This window comes from Phoxinus phoxinus, assembly GCF_949152265.1.
Source record: "Phoxinus phoxinus genome assembly, chromosome: 15".
In the NCBI taxonomy this organism is placed as follows: domain Eukaryota; kingdom Metazoa; phylum Chordata; class Actinopteri; order Cypriniformes; family Leuciscidae; genus Phoxinus; species Phoxinus phoxinus.
Window position 1 is genome coordinate 35,408,824 of NC_136890.1, and position 23,348 is coordinate 35,432,171.

At 54.5% G+C, this 23,348-nt stretch overlaps 1 protein-coding gene across 6 annotated transcripts in view; it reads left to right on the plus strand.

Moving 5' to 3' along the window:
* The window catches only part of trim36 (tripartite motif containing 36), a 46,253-nt gene that overhangs the window by 9,597 nt on the left and 13,308 nt on the right, over positions 1–23,348 (plus strand). For all 6 annotated transcript variants that reach the window (XM_079636830.1, XM_079636829.1, XM_079636828.1 and 3 more), the window contains 4 exons: positions 2,173–2,319; positions 3,839–3,934; positions 4,996–5,249; positions 15,687–15,808. In XM_079636830.1, the coding sequence (XP_079492956.1) occupies positions 2,173–2,319; positions 3,839–3,934; positions 4,996–5,249; positions 15,687–15,808 (619 nt within the window). The remainder of the gene's footprint in view (positions 1–2,172; positions 2,320–3,838; positions 3,935–4,995; positions 5,250–15,686; positions 15,809–23,348) is intronic.

The window sequence follows — 23,348 nt, forward strand, 5'->3', positions numbered from 1 at the left end:
AATAAATATTCAGACGGCGCTGAACAAACACTCCACAAAAGATGCACCCAACAGTTCGATTGAATGACGCGCTTAGCGCTTGGCTGTTAACCCACACTATTAGAAAGTTTGGGTTCGGGCTCGTCCTCTTGCCGGAGCGCACACAAGAAAACAGTCCAGGTGGTTCAACAATTTTCTGTCCTTCCTCCCCCCCATTAAAGCCGTCTCTTAATGTATCATTAGAAAATGCCCTCAAACCATCAGGAACAAGCTCTGACTCTCTATAGCCGCAGCGAACAACACTGGCGCTCCCCTCAACAACCCCAAAACACCTGAAGTAAGCTAGGGCGCGCCCTCCTGGAAATTAAAGAGACCTCCTCCCATCCATACCAAAATACACAGTGGAAACCAAGTATATTACACAGGACTACATACGAGTATTCTCCTCATACATAAACATTATATATAACCAATGTAACACGTCTTGAGCAACAACAAAAATAACCCTGTTTCCCAAGGAACACTCAAATTAATGTGACGGTGTCACAATGTCTCTATCCTGTAAATGTAGAAACGTCTCGCATTTATATTCAATTACATGCAGTTATCCCTTTTCAGTCACCACTCTCTTAAAATACTGATATTAGGAGTACTTTAATGTTGCCGTTTAACCCTAACGTCCAACAAACAGATATTTCAGCCCAATTCATATTTTTTAAAATATATTCCTGCTCTGTGTGAGGCGCACGCTCCCTCCGTGAAGCCTGGAGTTGACCACGGACTGGCAGGACGAGCCTTCATGCAAAATGGAAATACTCGCATGAATTTGTAACACACAGATAAGGATATAACCGTATAATGAAAGTTTTGTGCTGAGGAATCAATCATGCATCTGTGAAAGCGCCTGACAGGCTAGCCGTGCTAAACGTTTCACTTCTGCATTAGCTTGAAACTTAAAAGAAGGTATTCTCCTGTTGAGGGCAGCCTGGGTCACGCGGCGATGCCAGCAGTTTCTACATGCATTTAGTCCATATGGGTTATTCAGTGCTGAAAGTAGACGGAACTAGCGGAAGTTTTCTGTGCACGGTTTTCATTATCGATTTATTGACGATATTATCGATTAGTTGCAGCCCTACTGTCAGCCGCGATCTGACCCGCGATCTGACCCGCGATCTGACCCGCGATCTGACCCGCGATCTGACCCGCGATCTGACCCGCGATCTGACCCGCGATCTGACCCGCGATTGACCCGCGATCTGACCCGCGATCTGACCCGCGATTGACCCGCGATCTGACCCGCGATCTGACCCGCGATCTGACCCGCGATTGACCCGCGATCTGACCCGCGATCTGACCCGCGATCTGACCCGCGATCTGACCCGCGATCTGACCCGCGATCTGACCCGCGATCTGACCCGCGATCTGACCCGCGATCTGACCCGCGATCTGACCCGCGATCTGACCCGCGATTGACCCGCGATTGACCCGCGATCTGACCCGCGATTGACCCGCGATCTGACCCGCGATCTGACCCGCGATCTGACCCGCGATTGACCCGCGATCTGACCCGCGATCTGACCCGCGATCTGACCCGCGATCTGACCCGCGATCTGACCCGCGATCTGACCCGCGATCTGACCCGTGATTGACCCGCGATCTGACCCGCGATCTGACCCGCGATCTGACCCGCGATCTGACCCGCGATCTGACCCGCGATCTGACCCGCGATCTGACCTGCGATCTGACCCGCGATCTGACCCGCGATTGACCCGCGATCTGACCCGTGATTGACCCGCGATCTGACCCGCGATCTGACCCGCGCCCGCGATCTGACCCGCGATCTGACCCGCGATTGACCCGCGATCTGACCCGTGATTGACCCGCGATCTGACCCGCGATCTGACCCGCGCCCGCGATCTGACCCGCGATCTGACCCGCGATTGACCCGCGATTGACCCGCGATTGACCCGCGATCTGACCCGCGATCTGACCCGCGATCTGACCCGCGATTGACCCGCGATCTGACCCGCGATCTGACCCGCGATCTGACCCGCGATTGACCCGCGATTGACCCGCGATCTGACCCGCGATCTGACCCGCGATTGACCCGCGATCTGACCCGTGATTGACCCGCGATCTGACCCGTGATTGACCCGTCACTCGCTCGCTCATGATCCCTCCCTCTCCCCACAGGTGTTGATGTGTCCCGAGCACGAGATGGAGAAGGTGAACATGTACTGCGAGGTGTGCCGGCGTCCCGTGTGTCATCTCTGCAAACTCGGAGGATCTCACGCGAATCACAGAGTCACTTCCATGAGCAGCGCCTACAAGATCCTCAAGGTACGTCCCGTTAAATACCCACCGGACCAGCATCGGGTCGGTCCGTCCTGGCTCAGAAGAACTGCAGTTTTTATTATTGTGTGTTTCCTGAGGTGCACTTATAATGTTAGTAGGGTTTTTACTAGGGTTTTAAATGGCCTTCAGGGGCTTTTATGTAATTTAATTTGTCTCTACTTTGTGGGTAAATGTTTCTAGAGCTGCCACTCTAACTTTAGTTGCACAATGAGAAAAAAGTATCTTATTCTTACTTGTACTTAAAGTCTGTCATAATTTAGAAATAAATGCTAATTTTCCACCCTGATTTTAATCCTCTCATTTGAACAAATACATTTTGAATTAAATAAATAAGCAAGTCTGATTTAAGACTTCAGTGTAAACGCCCACTGCTGTGATTGGCTGTGAGATTTCAGTGTAAACACCCACTGCTCTGATTGGCTGTGAGACTTCAGTGTAAACGCCCACTGCTCTGATTGGCTGTGAGACTTCAGTGTAAACGCCCACTGCTCTGATTGGCTGTGAGACCAGTGTAAACGCCCACTGCTGTGATTGGCTGTGAGACCAGTGTAAACGCCCACTGCTCTGATTGGCTGTGAGACCAGTGTAAACGCCCACTGCTCTGATTGGCTGTGAGACCAGTGTAAACGCCCACTGCTGTGATTGGCTGTGAGACTTCAGTGTAAACGCCCACTGCTCTGATTGGCTGTGAGACTTCAGTGTAAACGCCCACTGCTGTGATTGGCTGTGAGACCAGTGTAAACGCCCACTGCTGGGGTTGGCTGTGAGACTTCAGTGTAAACGCCCACTGCTGTGATTGGCTGTGAGACTTCAGTGTAAACGCCCACTGCTGTGATTGGCTGTGAGAACAGTGTAAACGCCCACTGCTCTGATTGGCTGTGAGACCAGTGTAAACGCCCACTGCTCTGATTGGCTGTGAGACTTCAGTGTAAACGCCCACTGCTCTGATTGGCTGTGAGACCAGTGTAAACGCCCACTGCTCTGATTGGCTGTGAGACTTCAGTGTAAACGCCCACTGCTCTGATTGGCTGTGAGACTTCAGTGTAAACGCCCACTGCTCTGATTGGCTGTGAGACTTCAGTGTAAACGCCCACTGCTCTGATTGGCTAACATCTCTACACGTTTAGAACTTTAAAGAGTGTTTACTCTTCCAGCTGAAAAGTGATTATCATTATATTTAAATTGATCATTTTGGTAGCTTGGTTTCAGTGAAAGCAGTTCTGAAACGTACAGTGTGATTTACAGCACAATTCCCGACCCCTGAAGTATTGATGTGTCTGCAAACGAGCGCTGCTGTCTCTGGTGAGTGGCTCTGCCTGCGAGGGCCGTGCTTAAGAGGTCAGGGGTATCGGACGCCTGTAAACGAGCCGCGACTCATCCATGTTTAATGTGATCGGTTCCATCTCATGATGTTGTGTCCGCGTCTCACAGAAGCGGGATCATGTTTCTCACACTGGCCGGCAATCGAGTTTTCCACTGTTCTAATGGGCTACTCTGTCAACAGGAGAAGCTGGCGAAGAGTATCCATTACTTAATCAGCAAAGAAGACCAAGTGAGGACTCAGATTTCTGACCTGGAAGTGATGATCAATCACACAGAGGTAAGAAGCCGTTCCCGCTGGATCCTGATTGGTTGAGCTCCCAGAAGCCTCTCGTTTAGCTGAGCTGATTTATGATCCTCAATCATGTGACTATGTTATTACTTTGATTAGAGATGTGACGGTGATAATATTCTCCCACTGGTTAATCGACTTGTGACCACACCGGTAATATCGGTTTCATCGGGTGGGAGGAGCGATGTAAAAAAAAAAAAAAAAATGAATTAAACTAAATCAAAAATGTAAATAACACTCCAGGTCTGCGCACCAGTCACCTAACTGAAAACTATGAAAGCCGTGTGACCGGCCAACCGGTAAAAAAAAAACATTACAGAAATGATTCCCTCTGATTTTCTGTTTCATTAATAAAGTTAGTCTACTCGCAGCAGTCCCGCATGCGCTGAGAGCTCGTGTGAACTGCACGTATAAAATGAAGTTCACGAACAGCCTCGACCCATCAGGAGACGCCACAGCTCGCTGGATTTCCCTGCGCGTCATGAGCTTTTCTTCTGCGTGAAGAAGCCGTTCGCCGGAGATGTTAAAAGATCGGAGTGCATTCCTGATTATTAGGCTACGGTATAATGAGTGAGTCATTTACTTTGATCAACATTAATGACACTAAGACCGGCCGCTGAAGAGACGCGATCTGACACGCGTCACATGTTCTCACAAATCTCTATTTTAGACTTTATTTAAATCATGTAAGACTGCTCTTATGAGGACACTCGACAAAACTGACATTTTGGCATAATTTGTGTGTGTTATGGTTTGTTCAAGACCGAAAGAGAACTCGATACTGACACGTGTGTGTGTGTGAGTGTGTGTGTGAGTGTGAGTGTGTTTAATAGGCAGGACTTATACCGCGGTCTCTTTAGTCTTGTCGCGCTTGAACAGTTTAAAAGCATTCATATTAATATGAGCGGTGCGGTGTTTTTGCGGTGGCGCGGTGGGCAAATGATAAAACCGGTGTTGTGACTGAACACCGGTAACACCGACTATCCTAGCAAGCCTTACTTTGATATAGTATGTTCCCCATATCACACACACCCTGTGTTCGCACGCAGGAGAACGGGCAGCTGGCGGAGCGGCGGGCGAACGAACACTTCGAGCGGCTCTTCGAGACGCTGCAGGAGCGCCGGACGGAGATGCTGCGGTGCGTGGAGCAGGCCAGAACCCTGCGGGTGGACCGGCTCCGGGCCCAGGTGGACGAGTACCAGGGCATGCTGGAGAACAGTGGGCTTGTGGGATACGCTCAGGAGGTGCTGAAGGAGACCGATCAGTCCTGCTTCGTCCAGACGGCCAAACTGCTGCACATCAGGTGTGTGTGCGGCGCGTTCTCACACACTCGCCTCAGGGTCTCCGCTGACCGAAGCGTGTGGTGACGCCACGAGCCTCGCATCCGTCCTTGCCGTTCGCCACGTGCCTGTAATCCCCAATCTTTGTCCACCGGCTTGCTTCTAGATTTAAACCTCAAGGTTCACTGTACATTCCCTGTAATCCCGATAACTGATCTCTATTAGTCCACTAAGCAGCTTTGACTTTCACTTTCCCACAAACCCTTAGTCATTATTCCCAGCTGGGATGTTATGTAGCGCAGGGCTCCAGGCTAGCTGTGTTTGCTAGCAGCGCTGTGGCCCCTGACTGAACACTGCAAACATGCTTTTCATACTTAGTATTTTTGTCTTGTTTCCAGTCCAAATATCAAACATTTCTTAAATCAAGAAGCATTTACTAGATGATTAAAATGCCATAAGATATTATGTCTTGTTTTCTGGGGAAATAAATAAAAAATAAGTGCGTTTTTGCTTAAAACATCTGCCAATGGGGTGAGAAAAATAATGTGAACTCCAACAGAAACAAGATTATTTTTCTCGCCCCATTGGCAGATGTTTTAAGCAAAAACTCAATTTTTATTGACCTAATATCTTATTACCTCTAGTAAATGCTTCTTGATTTAAGAAATGTTTGATATTTGAACTGGAAACAAGACAATACTAAGTAAGAGAAGCATTTTTTGGCAGTGAACAATTTTAGGAGCACGGCATGACCCTGTGATGACCCTTTAATGACCCTGTAATCCAGTTATTCACATTTCCCCCCAGTTGAGGCGGCGCGGTGCCTGAAGGGTGTTCGCTATAACAACCGCCTCGCTCTACATCATCCCGCTTATTACATGGCTGCCTACCGAATAAATCAATAATTTGACACAAAATATTGATTTGAAAACGATTGTATTGCTTCCGCTAAAGAACACCGTGTCCATGGCAGCGGTCCGTTATACTGAACTTACAGAAATGTGCTGTTTTATTTTAAGTTCACAGGACCCCAGACTAACATGCTTACAATGGTAACTTAATGTTTAAAAAAAAATAATTAAATCTTGAAACTTTTAGTTTTATTAATGGGGGACAATCTTTGATGGATGAACAAAAAAAGTTTTGGTCATCATAACATTTACATGATGTTATAGTTTTGAGGTGCTGGGTAAAGCTGTGCAGTACCGTAGTGACCGTGAGTGTTACTACAGTAAATCAATGGTGAATGTTGCTGATCTGTGGCCTGTTCATTCACAGCACAATGTTTCTACTGGTTTTCACGTCAGCACTGTTTGATCTGATATCCATGGGTTATACCGGCCCGTGAAGCACAAAGGGGAAGTGCGTTCTCTTCCGCTTTCATTTTGTTTGCCATTCGAAAACGGGCAACGTTGTGGTGGTCACTATCAGGGTTAGGTGGCAGTCTGCGGTTAGGTAGCGCATCGAGCCCTGTAGCGTATCGAGCCCTGTAGCGTATCGAGCCCTGTGGCATATCGAGCCCTGTGGCGTATCGAGCCCTGTAGCGTATCGAGCCCTGTAGCGTATCGAGCCCTGTAGCGTATCGAGCCCTGTAGCGTATCGAGCCCTGTGGCATATCGAGCCCTGTGGCGTATCGAGCCCTGTAGCGTATCGAGCCCTGTAGCGTATCGAGCCCTGTAGCGTATCGAGCCCTGTAGCGTATCGAGCCCTGTGGCATATCGAGCCCTGTGGCGTATCGAGCCCTGTAGCGTATCGAGCCCTGTAGCGTATCGAGCCCTGTAGCGTATCGAGCCCTGTAGCGTATCGAGCCCTGTGGCGCATCGAGCCCTGTAGCGCATCGAGCCCTGTAGCGTATCGAGCCCTGTAGCGTATCGAGCCCCGTAGCGCATCGAGCCCTGTAGCGTATCGAGCCCTGTAGCGTATCGAGCCCCGTAGCGCATCAAGCCCTGTAGCGTATCGAGCCCTGTGGCGCATCGAGCCCCGTAGCGCATCAAGCCCTGTAGCGTATCGAGCCCTGTAGCGTATCGAGCCCTGTGGCGCATCGAGCCCTGTGGCGCATCGAGCCCTGTAGCGTATCGAGCCCTGTGGCGCATCGAGCCCTGTAGCGCATCGAGCCCTGTAGCGTATCGAGCCCTGTAGCACATCAAGCCCTGTAGCGTATCGAGCCCTGTAGCGCATCGAGCCCTGTAGCGTATCGAGCCCTGTAGCACATCAAGCCCTGTAGCGTATCGAGCCCTGTGGCGCATCGAGCCCTGTAGCGCATCGAGCCCTGTGGCGTATCGAGCCCTGTGGCATATCGAGCCCTGTGGCATATCGAGCCCTGTAGCGTATCGAGCCCTGTGGCGTATCGAGCCCTGTGGCATATCGAGCCCTGTGGCGCATCGAGCCCTGTAGCGTATCGAGCCCTGTGGCGTATCGAGCCCTGTGGCATATCGAGCCCTGTGGCATATCGAGCCCTGTGGCATATCGAGCCCTGTAGCGCATCGAGCCCTGTGGCGTATCGAGCCCTGTGGCATATCGAGCCCTGTGGCATATCGAGCCCTGTGGCGCATCGAGCCCTGTAGCGCATCGAGCCCTGTAGCGTATCGAGCCCTGTAGCGTATCTAACTCTGTGGCATATCGAGCCCTGTAGCATATCGAGCCCTGTAGCGCATCGAGCCCTGTGGCGTATCGAGCCCTGTGGCATATCGAGCCCTGTGGCATATCGAGCCCTGTGGCATATCGAGCCCTGTAGCGCATCGAGCCCTGTGGCGTATCGAGCCCTGTGGCATATCGAGCCCTGTGGCATATCGAGCCCTGTGGCGCATCGAGCCCTGTAGCGCATCGAGCCCTGTAGCGTATCGAGCCCTGTAGCGTATCTAACTCTGTGGCATATCGAGCCCTGTAGCGTATCGAGCCCCGTAGCGCATCGAGCCCTGTAGCGTATCTAACCCTGTGGCATATCGAGCCCCGTAGCGCATCGAGCCCCGTAGCGCATCGAGCCCCGTAGCGCATCGAGCCCCGTAGCGCATCGAGCCCTGTAGCGCATCGAGCCCTGTAGCGTATCGAGCCCTGTAGCGTATCGAGCCCTGTAGCGTATCGAGCCCTGTAGCGTATCGAGCCCTGTAGCGTATCGAGCCCTGTAGCGTATCGAGCCCTGTAGCGTATCGAGCCCTGTGGCGTATCGAGCCCTGTAGCGTATATAACCCTGTAGCGTATCGAGCCCTGTAGCGTATCGAGCCCTGTAGCGTATCGAGCCCTGTAGCGTATCGAGCCCTGTAGCGTATCGAGCCCTGTAGCGTATCGAGCCCTGTGGCGTATCGAGCCCTGTAGCGTATATAACCCTGTAGCGTATCGAGCCCTGTAGCGTATCGAGCCCTGTAGCGTATCGAGCCCTGTAGCGCATCGAGCCCTGTAGCGTATCGAGCCCTGTAGCGTATCGAGCCCTGTGGCATATCGAGCCCTGTGGCGTATCGAGCCCTGTAGCGTATCGGGGCCTGTAGCGTATCTAACCCTGTGGCATATCGAGCCCTGTGGCGTATCGAGCCCTGTAGCGCATCGAGCCCCGTAGCGCATCGAGCCCTGTGGCATATCGAGCCCCGTAGCGCATCGAGCCCCGTAGCGCATCGAGCCCCGTAGCGCATCGAGCCCCGTAGCGTATCGAGCCCCGTAGCGTATCGACCCCTGTAGCGTATCGAGCCCTGTAGCGTATCGAGCCCTGTAGCGTATCGAGCCCTGTGCCGTATCGAGCCCTGTGGCGTATATAACCCTGTAGCGCATCGAGCCCTGTAGCACATCAAGCCCTGTGGCGTATCGAGCCCTGTGGCATATCGAGCCCTGTAGCGTATCGAGCCCTGTGGCGTATCGAGCCCTGTGGCATATCGAGCCCTGTGGCGCATCGAGCCCTGTAGCGTATCGAGCCCTGTGGCGTATCGAGCCCTGTGGCATATCGAGCCCTGTAGCGTATCGAGCCCTGTGGCGTATCGAGCCCTGTGGCATATCGAGCCCTGTAGCGTATCGAGCCCTGTGGCATATCGAGCCCTGTGGCGCATCGAGCCCTGTGGCGCATCGAGCCCTGTGGCATATCGAGCCCTGTAGCGTATCGAGCCCTGTGGCGTATCGAGCCCTGTGGCGCATCGAGCCCTGTAGCGTATCGAGCCCTGTGGCGTATCGAGCCCTGTGGCATATCGAGCCCTGTGGCGCATCGAGCCCTGTGGCGCATCGAGCCCTGTGGCATATCGAGCCCTGTAGCGTATCGAGCCCTGTGGCGTATCGAGCCCTGTGGCATATCGAGCCCTGTGGCGCATCGAGCCCTGTAGCGTATCGAGCCCTGTGGCGTATCGAGCCCTGTGGCATATCGAGCCCTGTGGCGTATCGAGCCCTGTGGCGTATCGAGCCCTGTGGCATATCGAGCCCTGTGGCGCATCGAGCCCTGTGGCATATCGAGCCCTGTGGCGCATCGAGCCCTGTAGCGTATCGAGCCCTGTGGCGTATCGAGCCCTGTAGCGTATCGAGCCCTGTGGCGCATCGAGCCCTGTGGCATATCGAGCCCTGTAGCGTATCGAGCCCTGTGGCGTATCGAGCCCTGTGGCATATCGAGCCCTGTGGCGCATCGAGCCCTGTAGCGTATCGAGCCCTGTGGCGTATCGAGCCCTGTGGCGCATCGAGCCCTGTAGCGCATCGAGCCCTGTAGCGTATCGAGCCCTGTAGCGTATCTAACCCTGTGGCGTATCGAGCCCCGTAGCGCATCGAGCCCTGTGGCATATCGAGCCCTGTGGCGCATCGAGCCCTGTAGCGTATCGAGCCCTGTAGCGCATCGAGCCCTGTAGCGTATCGAGCCCTGTAGCGTATCGAGCCCTGTGGCATATCGAGCCCTGTGGCGTATCGAGCCCTGTAGCGTATCGGGGCCTGTAGCGTATCTAACCCTGTGGCATATCGAGCCCTGTGGCGTATCGAGCCCTGTAGCGCATCGAGCCCCGTAGCGCATCGAGCCCTGTGGCATATCGAGCCCCGTAGCGCATCGAGCCCCGTAGCGCATCGAGCCCCGTAGCGCATCGAGCCCCGTAGCGTATCGAGCCCCGTAGCGTATCGACCCCTGTAGCGTATCGAGCCCTGTAGCGTATCGAGCCCTGTAGCGTATCGAGCCCTGTGCCGTATCGAGCCCTGTGGCGTATATAACCCTGTAGCGTATCGAGCCCTGTAGCGCATCGAGCCCTGTAGCGTATCGAGCCCTGTAGCGTATCGAGCCCTGTAGCGTATCGAGCCCTGTAGCGTATCGAGCCCTGTAGCGTATCGAGCCCTGTGGCGTATCGAGCCCTGTAGCGTATATAACCCTCTAGCGTATCGAGCCCTGTAGCGCATCGAGCCCTGTGGCGTATCGAGCCCTGTGGCGTATCGAGCCCTGTGGCATATCGAGCCCTGTAGCGTATCGAGCCCTGTAGCGTATCTAACTCTGTGGCATATCGAGCCCTGTAGCGTATCGAGCCCCGTAGCGCATCGAGCCCTGTAGCGTATCTAACCCTGTGGCATATCGAGCCCCGTAGCGCATCGAGCCCCGTAGCGCATCGAGCCCCGTAGCGCATCGAGCCCCGTAGCGCATCGAGCCCCGTAGCGCATCGAGCCCCGTAGCGTATCGAGCCCTGTAGCGTATCGAGCCCTGTAGCGTATCGAGCCCTGTAGCGTATCGAGCCCTGTAGCGTATCGAGCCCTGTGGCGTATCGAGCCCTGTAGCGTATATAACCCAGTAGCGTATCGAGCCCTGTAGCGCATCGAGCCCTGTAGCGTATCGAGCCCTGTAGCGTATCGAGCCCTGTAGCGTATCGAGCCCTGTAGCGTATCGAGCCCTGTAGCGTATCGAGCCCTGTGGCGTATCGAGCCCTGTAGCGTATATAACCCTGTAGCGTATCGAGCCCTGTAGCGCATCGAGCCCTGTAGCGTATCGAGCCCTGTAGCGTATCGAGCCCTGTAGCGCATCGAGCCCTGTAGCGTATCGAGCCCTGTAGCGTATCGAGCCCTGTAGCGTATCGGGGCCTGTAGCGTATCTAACCCTGTGGCATATCGAGCCCTGTGGCGTATCGAGCCCTGTAGCGCATCGAGCCCCGTAGCGCATCGAGCCCCGTAGCGCATCGAGCCCCGTAGCGCATCGAGCCCCGTAGCGCATCGAGCCCCGTAGCGCATCGAGCCCCGTAGCGCATCGAGCCCCGTAGCGCATCGAGCCCCGTAGCGCATCGAGCCCTGTAGCGTATCGAGCCCTGTAGCGCATCGAGCCCTGTAGCGTATCGAGCCCTGTAGCGTATCGAGCCCTGTGGCGTATCGAGCCCTGTAGCGCATCGAGCCCTGTGGCGTATCGAGCCCTGTAGCGTATCGAGCCCTGTGGCGTATCGAGCCCTGTGGCGTATCGAGCCCTGTGGCGCATCGAGCCCTGTGGCATATCGAGCCCTGTAGCGTATCGAGCCCTGTAGCGTATCGAGCCCTGTGGCATATCGAGCCCTGTGGCGCATCGAGCCCTGTGGCATATCGAGCCCTGTAGCGTATCGAGCCCTGTGGCGTATCAAGCCCTGTGGCATATCGAGCCCTGTAGCGTATCGAGCCCTGTGGCGTATCGAGCCCTGTGGCATATCGAGCCCTGTGGCGCATCGAGCCCTGTGGCATATCGAGCCCTGTGGCGCATCGAGCCCTGTAGCGTATCGAGCCCTGTGGCGTATCGAGCCCTGTGGCATATCGAGCCCTGTAGCGTATCGAGCCCTGTGGCGCATCGAGCCCTGTGGCATATCGAGCCCTGTAGCGTATCGAGCCCTGTGGCGTATCGAGCCCTGTGGCGCATCGAGCCCTGTAGCGCATCGAGCCCTGTAGCGTATCGAGCCCTGTAGCGTATCTAACCCTGTGGCGTATCGAGCCCTGTGGCATATCGAGCCCTGTGGCGCATCGAGCCCTGTAGCGTATCGAGCCCTGTGGCGTATCGAGCCCTGTGGCATATCGAGCCCTGTAGCGTATCGAGCCCTGTGGCGTATCGAGCCCTGTGGCATATCGAGCCCTGTAGCGCATCGAGCCCTGTGGCGTATCGAGCCCTGTGGCATATCGAGCCCTGTGGCGCATCGAGCCCTGTGGCATATCGAGCCCTGTAGCGTATCGAGCCCTGTGGCGTATCGAGCCCTGTAGCGTATCGAGCCCTGTAGCGTATCGAGCCCTGTAGCGCATCGAGCCCTGTGGCGTATCGAGCCCTGTAGCGTATCGAGCCCTGTAGCGTATCGAGCCCTGTAGCGTATCGAGCCCTGTGGCGTATCGAGCCCTGTGGCGTATATAACCCTGTAGCGTATCGAGCCCTGTAGCGCATCGAGCCCTGTAGCGTATCGAGCCCTGTAGCGTATCGAGCCCTGTAGCGTATCGAGCCCTGTAGCGTATCGAGCCCTGTAGCGTATCGAGCCCTGTGGCGTATCGAGCCCTGTAGCGTATATAACCCTGTAGCGTATCGAGCCCTGTAGCGCATCGAGCCCTGTAGCGTATCGAGCCCTGTAGCGTATCGAGCCCTGTAGCGTATCGAGCCCTGTAGCGCATCGAGCCCTGTAGCGTATCGAGCCCTGTAGCGTATCGAGCCCTGTAGCGTATCGGGGCCTGTAGCGTATCTAACCCTGTGGCATATCGAGCCCTGTGGCGTATCGAGCCCTGTAGCGTATCGAGCCCCGTAGCGCATCGAGCCCCGTAGCGCATCGAGCCCTGTAGCGTATCGAGCCCTGTAGCGTATCGAGCCCTGTAGCGTATCTAACCCTGTGGCATATCGAGCCCTGTGGCGTATCGAGCCCTGTAGCGTATCGAGCCCTGTAGCGCATCGAGCCCCGTAGCGCATCGAGCCCCGTAGCGCATCGAGCCCCGTAGCGTATCGAGCCCTGTAGCGCATCGAGCCCTGTAGCGTATCGAGCCCTGTAGCACATCAAGCCCTGTGGCGTATCGAGCCCTGTGGCATATCGAGCCCTGTAGCGCATCGAGCCCTGTGGCGCATCGAGCCCTGTGGCGCATCGAGCCCTGTGGCATATCGAGCCCTGTAGCGTATCGAGCCCTGTGGCGTATCGAGCCCTGTGGCGCATCGAGCCCTGTGGCGCATCGAGCCCTGTGGCGTATCGAGCCCTGTGGCGTATCGAGCCCTGTGGCATATCGAGCCCTGTGGCATATCGAGCCCTGTGGCGCATCGAGCCCTGTAGCGCATCGAGCCCTGTGGCGTATCGAGCCCTGTGGCATATCGAGCCCTGTAGCGCATCGAGCCCTGTGGCGCATCGAGCCCTGTGGCGCATCGAGCCCTGTGGCGTATCGAGCCCTGTGGCGTATCGAGCCCTGTGGCGTATCGAGCCCTGTAGCGTATCGAGCCCTGTAGCGCATCGAGCCCCGTAGCGCATCGAGCCCCGTAGCGCATCGAGCCCCGTAGCGTATCGAGCCCTGTAGCGCATCGAGCCCTGTAGCGTATATAACCCTGTAGCGTATCGAGCCCTGTAGCGCATCGAGCCCTGTAGCGTATCGAGCCCTTTAACGTATCGAGCCCTGTAGCGTATCGAGCCCTGTAGCGTATCGAGCCCTGTAGCGTATCGAGCCCTGTGGCATATCGAGCCCTGTGGCGTATCGAGCCCTGTAGCGTATCGAGCCCCGTAGCGCATCGAGCCCCGTAGCGCATCGAGCCCCGTAGCGCATCGAGCCCCGTAGCGTATCGAGCCCTGTAGCGCATCGAGCCCTGTAGCGTATATAACCCTGTAGCGTATCGAGCCCTGTAGCGCATCGAGCCCTGTAGCGTATCGAGCCCTGTAGCGTATCGAGCCCTGTAGCGTATCTAACCCTGTGGCATATCGAGCCCTGTGGCGTATCGAGCCCTGTAGCGTATCGAGCCCTGTGGCATATCGAGCCCTGTGGCGTATCGAGCCCTGTGGCGTATCGAGCCCTGTAGCGTATCGAGCCCTGTAGCGTATCGAGCCCTGTAGCGTATCGAGCCCTGTAGCACATCGAGCCCTGTAGCGCATCGAGCCCTGTAGCGCATCGAGCCCTGTAGCGTATCGAGCCCTGTGGCATATCGAGCCCTGTAGCGTATCGAGCCCTGTGGCGTATCGAGCCCTGTGGCGCATCGAGCCCTGTGGCGCATCGAGCCCTGTAGCGTATCGAGCCCTGTGGCGTATCGAGCCCTGTGGCGTATCGAGCCCTGTGGCATATCGAGCCCTGTGGCGCATCGAGCCCTGTGGCGCATCGAGCCCTGTAGCGCATCGAGCCCTGTAGCGTATCGAGCCCTGTAGCGTATCTAACCCTGTGGCATATCGAGCCCTGTAGCGTATCGAGCCCCGTAGCGCATCGAGCCCCGTAGCGCATCGAGCCCCGTAGCGCATCGAGCCCCGTAGCGCATCGAGCCCTGTAGCGCATCGAGCCCTGTAGCGCATCGAGCCCTGTGGCGTATCGAGCCCTGTGGCGTATCGAGCCCTGTAGCGCATCGAGCCCCGTAGCGCATCGAGCCCTGTAGCGTATCGAGCCCCGTAGCGCATCGAGCCCCGTAGCGCATCGAGCCCCGTAGCGCATCGAGCCCCGTAGCGCATCGAGCCCCGTAGCGCATCGAGCCCCGTAGCGCATCGAGCCCCGTAGCGCATCGAGCCCTGTAGCGCATCGAGCCCTGTAGCGCATCGAGCCCTGTGGCGTATCGAGCCCTGTGGCGTATCGAGCCCTGTGGCGCATCGAGCCCTGTGGCGCATCGAGCCCTGTGGCGCATCGAGCCCTGTGGCGTATCGAGCCCTGTGGCGCATCGAGCCCTGTGGCGCATCGAGCCCTGTGGCGTATCGAGCCCTGTGGCGTATCGAGCCCTGTAGCGCATCGAGCCCTGTGGCGCATCGAGCCCTGTGGCGTATCGAGCCCTGTGGCGCATCGAGCCCTGTGGCGCATCGAGCCCTGTGGCGTATCGAGCCCTGTAGCGCATCGAGCCCTGTGGCGTATCGAGCCCTGTGGCGTATCGAGCCCTGTGGCGTATCGAGCCCTGTGGCGTATCGAGCCCTGTGGCGCATCGAGCCCTGTGGCGCATCGAGCCCTTTGGCGCATCGAGCCCTGTGGCGCATCGAGCCCTGTAGCGCATCGAGCCCTGTGGCGCATCGAGCCCTGTGGCGCATCGAGCCCTGTGGCGCATCGAGCCCTGTGGTGCATCGAGCCCAAACCGTGGCCTGGCCCAGATGCACTGTCATTCTCCTGACTTCTGTAGCGGTTTATACAAAACCAGTCGTTTCAAAGCAGCTTCACAGTAATAAATGCGGCTGTGGGTTTACATGATTCTCCGAGAGCAGAGAATGAGCAGCATTGTTGCTCTGAGACTCATTTACACAGGGTTCGTTTTCTCTGACAGCATCAATCTCGTGAGTAAAGAAGTGTCGTGAAATCATTTCTGCTGTGCTGTTGGAAACTCCATGAAACTGTTGATGCTATTGTGATGTGAATCGGATGTGAATGGCCTTCATTGTGTTTGTTTTTGACAGGATCCAGAAAGCCACCGAGTCCCTGAAGACCTTCCAGGCTTCGGCGACCCCGTCGTTTGAGGAGTTTGTGTTGGACACGTCGAAGGAGGAGATCTTGCTGAAGGAGCTCAGCTTCGGTGGCGGTAAGATCAGCACTGAGCCGCTAGCGCTGTTAGCAGAAGCCGTCGCCCTGAACCGCTAGCGCTGTTAGCAGAAGCCGTCGCCCTGAACCGCTAGCGCTGTTAGCAGAAGCCGTCGCCCTGAGCCGCTGGCGCTGTTAGCAGAAGCCGTCGCACTGAGCCGCTAGCGCTGTTAGCAGAAGCCGTCGCCCTGAACCGCTAGCGCTGTTAGCAGAAGCCGTCGCCCTGAGCCGCTGGCGCTGTTAGCAGAAGCCGTCGCCCTGAGCCGCTGACGCTGTTAGCAGAAGCCGTCGCCCTGAGCCGCTGGCGCTGTTAGCAGAAGCCGTCGCCCTGAGCCGCTGGCGCTGTTAGCAGAAGCCGTCGCCCTGAACCGCTGGCGCTGTTAGCAGAAGCCGTCGCACTGAGCCGCTGGCGCTGTTAGCAGAAGCCGTCGCCCTGAACCGCTGGCGCTGTTAGCAGAAGCCGTCGCCCTGAACCGCTAGCGCTGTTAGCAGAAGCCGTCGCCCTGAACCGCTGGCGCTGTTAGCAGAAGCCGTCGCCCTGAACCGCTGGCGCTGTTAGCAGAAGCCGTCGCCCTGAGCCGCTGGCGCTGTTAGCAGAAGCAGTCGCCCTGAAGCCGTCGCCCTGAGCCGCTGGCGCTGTTAGCAGAAGCCGTCGCCCTGAACCGCTGGCGCTGTTAGCAGAAGCCGTCGCACTGAGCCGCTGGCGCTGTTAGCAGAAGCCGTCGCCCTGAACCGCTAGCGCTGTTAGCAGAAGCCGTCGCCCTGAGCCGCTGGCGCTGTTAGCAGAAGCCGTCGCCCTGAACCGCTGGCGCTGTTAGCAGAAGCCGTCGCCCTGAGCCGCTGGCGCTGTTAGCAGAAGCCGTCGCACTGAGCCGCTAGCGCTGTTAGCAGAAGCCGTCGCCCTGAACCGCTAGCGCTGTTAGCAGAAGCCGTCGCCCTGAGCCGCTGGCGCTGTTAGCAGAAGCCGTCGCCCTGAGCCGCTGACGCTGTTAGCAGAAGCCGTCGCCCTGAGCCGCTGGCGCTGTTAGCAGAAGCCGTCGCCCTGAGCCGCTGGCGCTGTTAGCAGAAGCCGTCGCCCTGAACCGCTGGCGCTGTTAGCAGAAGCCGTCGCACTGAGCCGCTGGCGCTGTTAGCAGAAGCCGTCGCCCTGAACCGCTGGCGCTGTTAGCAGAAGCCGTCGCCCTGAACCGCTAGCGCTGTTAGCAGAAGCCGTCGCCCTGAACCGCTGGCGCTGTTAGCAGAAGCCGTCGCCCTGAACCGCTGGCGCTGTTAGCAGAAGCCGTCGCCCTGAGCCGCTGGCGCTGTTAGCAGAAGCAGTCGCCCTGAAGCCGTCGCCCTGAGCCGCTGGCGCTGTTAGCAGAAGCCGTCGCCCTGAACCGCTGGCGCTGTTAGCAGAAGCCGTCGCACTGAGCCGCTGGCGCTGTTAGCAGAAGCCGTCGCCCTGAACCGCTAGCGCTGTTAGCAGAAGCCGTCGCCCTGAGCCGCTGGCGCTGTTAGCAGAAGCCGTCGCCCTGAGCCGCTGACGCTGTTAGCAGAAGCCGTCGCCCTGAGCCGCTGGCGCTGTTAGCAGAAGCCGTCGCCCTGAGCCGCTGGCGCTGTTAGCAGAAGCCGTCGCCCTGAACCGCTGGCGCTGTTAGCAGAAGCCGTCGCACTGAGCCGCTGGCGCTGTTAGCAGAAGCCGTCGCCCTGAACCGCTAGCGCTGTTAGCAGAAGCCGTCGCCCTGAACCGCTAGCGCTGTTAGCAGAAGCCGTCGCCCTGAGCCGCTGGCGCTGTTAGCAGAAGCCGTCGCCCTGAGCCGCTGACGCTGTTAGCAGAAGCCGTCGCCCTGAGCCGCTGGCGCTGTTAGCAGAAGCCGTCGCCCTGAGCCGCTGGCGCTGTTAGCAGAAGCCGTCGCCCTGAACCGCTGGCGCTGTTAGCAGAAGCCGTCGCCCTGAGCCGCTGGCGCTGTTAGCAGAAGCCGTCGCCCTGAACCGCTGGCGCTGTTAGCAGAAGCCGTCGCACTGAGCCGCTGGCGCTGTTAGCAGAAGCCGTCGCCCTGAACCGCTAGCGCTGTTAGCAGAAGCCGTCGCCCTGAGCCGCTGGCGCTGTTAGCAGAAGCCGTCGCCCTGAGCCGCTGACGCTGTTAGCAGAAGCCGTCGCCCTGAACCGCTAGCGCTGTTAGCAGAAGCCGTCGCCCTGAACCGCTAGCGCTGTTAGCAGAAGCCGTCGCCCTGAACCGCTAGCGCTGTTAGCAGAAGCCGTCGCCCTGAGCCGCTGGCGCTGTTAGCAGAAGCCGTCGCCCTGAACCGCTGGCGCTGTTAGCAGAAGCCGTCGCCCTGAACCGCTGGCGCTGTTAGCAGAAGCCGTCGCCCTGAACCGCTGGCGCTGTTAGCAGAAGCCGTCGCACTGAGCCGCTGGCGCTGACAGAAGCCGTCGCCCTGAGCCGCTGGCGCTGTTAGCAGAAGCCCTTTAGCGGAGTAATCCCTTTATAGGCTTCATGGAGTCACTGAGGCTCTTGTGTAAGATCTGGCCTTCGCTGACATCATGTCAAGCCCAGTTTGAGTGGAACATCCTGAAGCTCATTATAGAGTTAAGGAGAATGATTGTGTGTTGTTGTGTACGGATACACACTCGTCCTTGAGCTCAGGTCATTCCTGCTGAGCAAAGGATGGAGAGTCACCGGATTTATCCCGATTCCCACTGTGCAACTCGTTCCACCGCCTGGAGGATTTTAACACACATCCAGGCCCGTTTATATGAACACTGACATATCCAGGCCCGTTTATATGAACACTGACATATCCAGACCCGTTTATATGAACACTGACATATCCAGGCCCGTTTATATGAACACTGACACATCCAGACCCGTTTATATGAACACTGACACATCCAGACCCGTTTATATGAACACTGACACATCCAGACACGTTTATATGAACACTGACACATCCAGACCCGTTTATATGAACACTGACACATCCAGACCCGTTTATATGAACACGGACACATCCAGACCCCGTTTATATGAACACGGACACATCCAGACCCGTTTATATGAACACTGACACATCCAGACACGTTTATATGAACACGGACACATCCAGACCCGTTTATATGAACACGGACACATCCAGACCCGTTTATATGAACACTGACACATCCAGACACGTTTATATGAACACGGACACATCCAGGCCCGTTTATATGAACACTGACACATCCAGACCCGTTTATATGAACACGGACACATCCAGACCCGTTTATATGAACACTGACACATCCAGGCCCGTTTATATGAACACTGACACATCCAGACCCGTTTATATGAACACGGACACATCCAGACCCGTTTATATGAACACTGACACATCCAGGCCCGTTTATATGAACAATGACACATCCAGACCCGTTTATATGAACACTGACATATCCAGACCCGTTTATATGAACACTGACACATCCAGACCCGTTTATATGAACACTGACACATCCAGACCCGTTTAAATGAACACTGACACATCCAGGCCCGTTTATATGAACACTGACACATCCAGGCCCGTTTATATGAACACTGACACATCCAGACCCGTTTATATGAACACTGACACATCCAGACCCGTTTATATAAACACTGACACATCCAGGCCCGTTTATATGAACACTGACACATCCAGGCCCGTTTATATGAACACTGACACATCCAGACCCGTTTATATGAACACTGACACATCCAGGCCCGTTTATATGAACACTGACACATCCAGACCCGTTTATATGAACACTGACACATCCAGACCCGTTTATATAAACACTGACACATCCAGGCCCGTTTATATGAACACTGACACATCCAGACCCGTTTATATGAACACTGACACATCCAGACCCGTTTATATAAACACTGACACATCCAGGCCCGTTTATATGAACACTGACACATCCAGGCCCGTTTATATGAACACGGACACATCCAGACCCGTTTATATGAACACGGACACATCCAGACCCGTTTATATGAACACGGACACATCCAGGCCCGTTTATATGAACACTGACACATCCAGACCCGTTTATATGAACACTGACACATCCAGACCCGTTTAAATGAACACTGACACATCCAGACCCGTTTATATGAACACTGACACATCCAGACCCGTTTATATGAACACTGACACATCCAGACCCGTTTATATGAACACTGACACATCCAGGCCCGTTTATATGAACACTGACACATCCAGGCCCGTTTATATGAACACTGACACATCCAGACCCGTTTATATGAACACTGACACATCCAGGCCCGTTTATATGAACACTGACACATCCAGGCCCGTTTATATGAACACTGACACATCCAGGCCCGTTTATATGAACACTGACACATCCAGACCCGTTTATATGAACACTGACACATCCAGACCCGTTTATATGAACACTGACACATCCAGACACGTTTATATGAACACGGACACATCCAGGCCCGTTTATATGAACACGGACACATCCAGACCCGTTTATATGAACACGGACACATCCAGACCCGTTTATATGAACACTGACACATCCAGGCCCGTTTATATGAACACTGACACATCCAGACCCGTTTATATGAACACTGACACATCCAGACCCGTTTAAATGAACACTGACACATCCAGACCCGTTTATATGAACACTGACACATCCAGGCCCGTTTATATGAACACTGACACATCCAGACCCGTTTATATGAACACTGACACATCCAGACCCGTTTATATGAACACTGACACATCCAGACCCGTTTATATGAACACTGACACATCCAGACCCGTTTATATGAACACTGACACATCCAGACCCGTTTATATGAACACGGACACATCCAGACCCGTTTATATGAACACTGACACATCCAGACCCGTTTATATGAACACTGACACATCCAGACCCGTTTATATGAACACTGACACATCCAGACCCGTTTAAATGAACACTGACACATCCAGACCCGTTTATATGAACACTGACACATCCAGACCCGTTTATATGAACACTGACACATCCAGACCCGTTTATATGAACACTGACACATCCAGACCCGTTTATATGAACACTGACACATCCAGACCCATTTATATGAACACTGACACATCCAGACCCGTTTATATGAACACTGACACATCCAGGCCCGTTTATATGAACACTGACACATCCAGACCCGTTTATATGAACACTGACACATCCAGACCCGTTTATATGAACACTGACACATCCAGACCCGTTTATATGAACACTGACACATCCAGACCCGTTTATATGAACACTGACACATCCAGACCCGTTTATATGAACACTGACACATCCAGACCCGTTTATATGAACACTGACACATCCAGACCCGTTTATATGAACACTGACACATCCAGACCCGTTTATATGAACACTGACACATCCAGACCCGTTTATATGAACACTGACACATCCAGACCCGTTTATATGAACACTGACACATCCACAACACTGACACATCCAGACACGTTTATATGAACACTGACACATCCAGGCCCGTTTATATGAACACGGACACATCCAGACCCGTTTATATGAACACTGACACATCCAGACCCGTTTATATGAACACTGACACATCCAGGCCCGTTTATATGAACACTGACACATCCAGACCCATTTATATGAACACTAACACATCCAGACCCGTTTATATGAACACTGACACATCCAGACCCGTTTATATGAACACTGACACATCCAGACCCGTTTATATGAACACTGACACATCCAGACCCGTTTATATGAACACGGACACATCCAGACCCGTTTATATGAACACGGACACATCCAGACCCGTTTATATGAACACTGACACATCCAGACACGTTTATATGAACACGGACACATCCAGACCCGTTTATATGAACACTGACACATCCAGACCCGTTTATATGAACACGGACACATCCAGACCCGTTTATATGAACACGGACACATCCAGACCCGTTTATATGAACACTGACACATCCAGACACGTTTATATGAACACGGACACATCCAGACCCGTTTATATGAACACTGACACATCCAGACCCGTTTATATGAACACGGACACATCCAGACCCGTTTATATGAACACGGACACATCCAGACCCGTTTATATGAACACTGACACATCCAGACACGTTTATATGAACACGGACACATCCAGACCCGTTTATATGAACACTGACACATCCAGACCCGTTTATATGAACACGGACACATCCAGACCCGTTTATATGAACACGGACACATCCAGACCCGTTTATATGAACACTGACACATCCAGACCCGTTTATATGAACACTGACACATCCAGGCCCGTTTATATGAACACTGACACATCCAGACACGTTTATATGAACACTGACACATCCAGGCCCGTTTATATGAACACGGACACATCCAGACCCGTTTATATGAACACTGACACATCCAGACCCGTTTATATGAACACTGACACATCCAGGCCCGTTTATATGAACACTGACACATCCAGACCCATTTATATGAACACTGACACATCCAGACCCGTTTATATGAACACTGACATATCCAGACCCGTTTATATGAACACGGACACATCCAGACCCGTTTATATGAACACTGACACATCCAGACCCGTTTATATGAACACGGACACATCCAGACCCGTTTATATGAACACTGACACATTCAGACCCGTTTATATGAACACTGACATATCCAGACCCGTTTATATGAACACGGACACATCCAGACCCGTTTATATGAACACTGACACATCCAGACCCGTTTATATGAACACTGACATATCCAGACCCGTTTATATGAACACGGACACATCCAGACCCGTTTATATGAACACTGACACATCCAGACCCATTTATATGAACACGGACACATCCAGGCCCGTTTATATGAACACTGACACATCCAGACCCGTTTATATGAACACTGACACATCCAGACCCGTTTATATGAACACTGACACATCCAGACCCGTTTATATGAACACTGACACATCCAGACCCATTTATATGAACACTGACACATCCAGACCCGTTTATATGAACACTGACACATCCAGACCCGTTTATATGAACACTGACACATCCAGACCCGTTTATATGAACACTGACACATCCAGGCCCGTTTATATGAACACTGACATATCCAGACCCGTTTATATGAACACTGACACATCCAGACCCGTTTATATGAACACTGACACATCCAGGCCCGTTTATATGAACACTGACACATCCAGACCCGTTTATATGAACACTGACACATCCAGACACGTTTATATGAACACGGACACATCCAGGCCCGTATGCGTGTCTGTTCCAGGGCTTCAGTGGAGGAGGAGTGCTCTCTTGCTGACCGCAGACTCCGGCTCTTCTCGGAAGCGTATTGATCCGCACTGATGCTCCTGATGCCTGTAATCTTTATCACGGCAGTCGTCTAATGTGATTGGCTGAATCGCTGACGCAGTGATGCGCTTAAATTCTGCTGAACTCCAACAACAGATTCT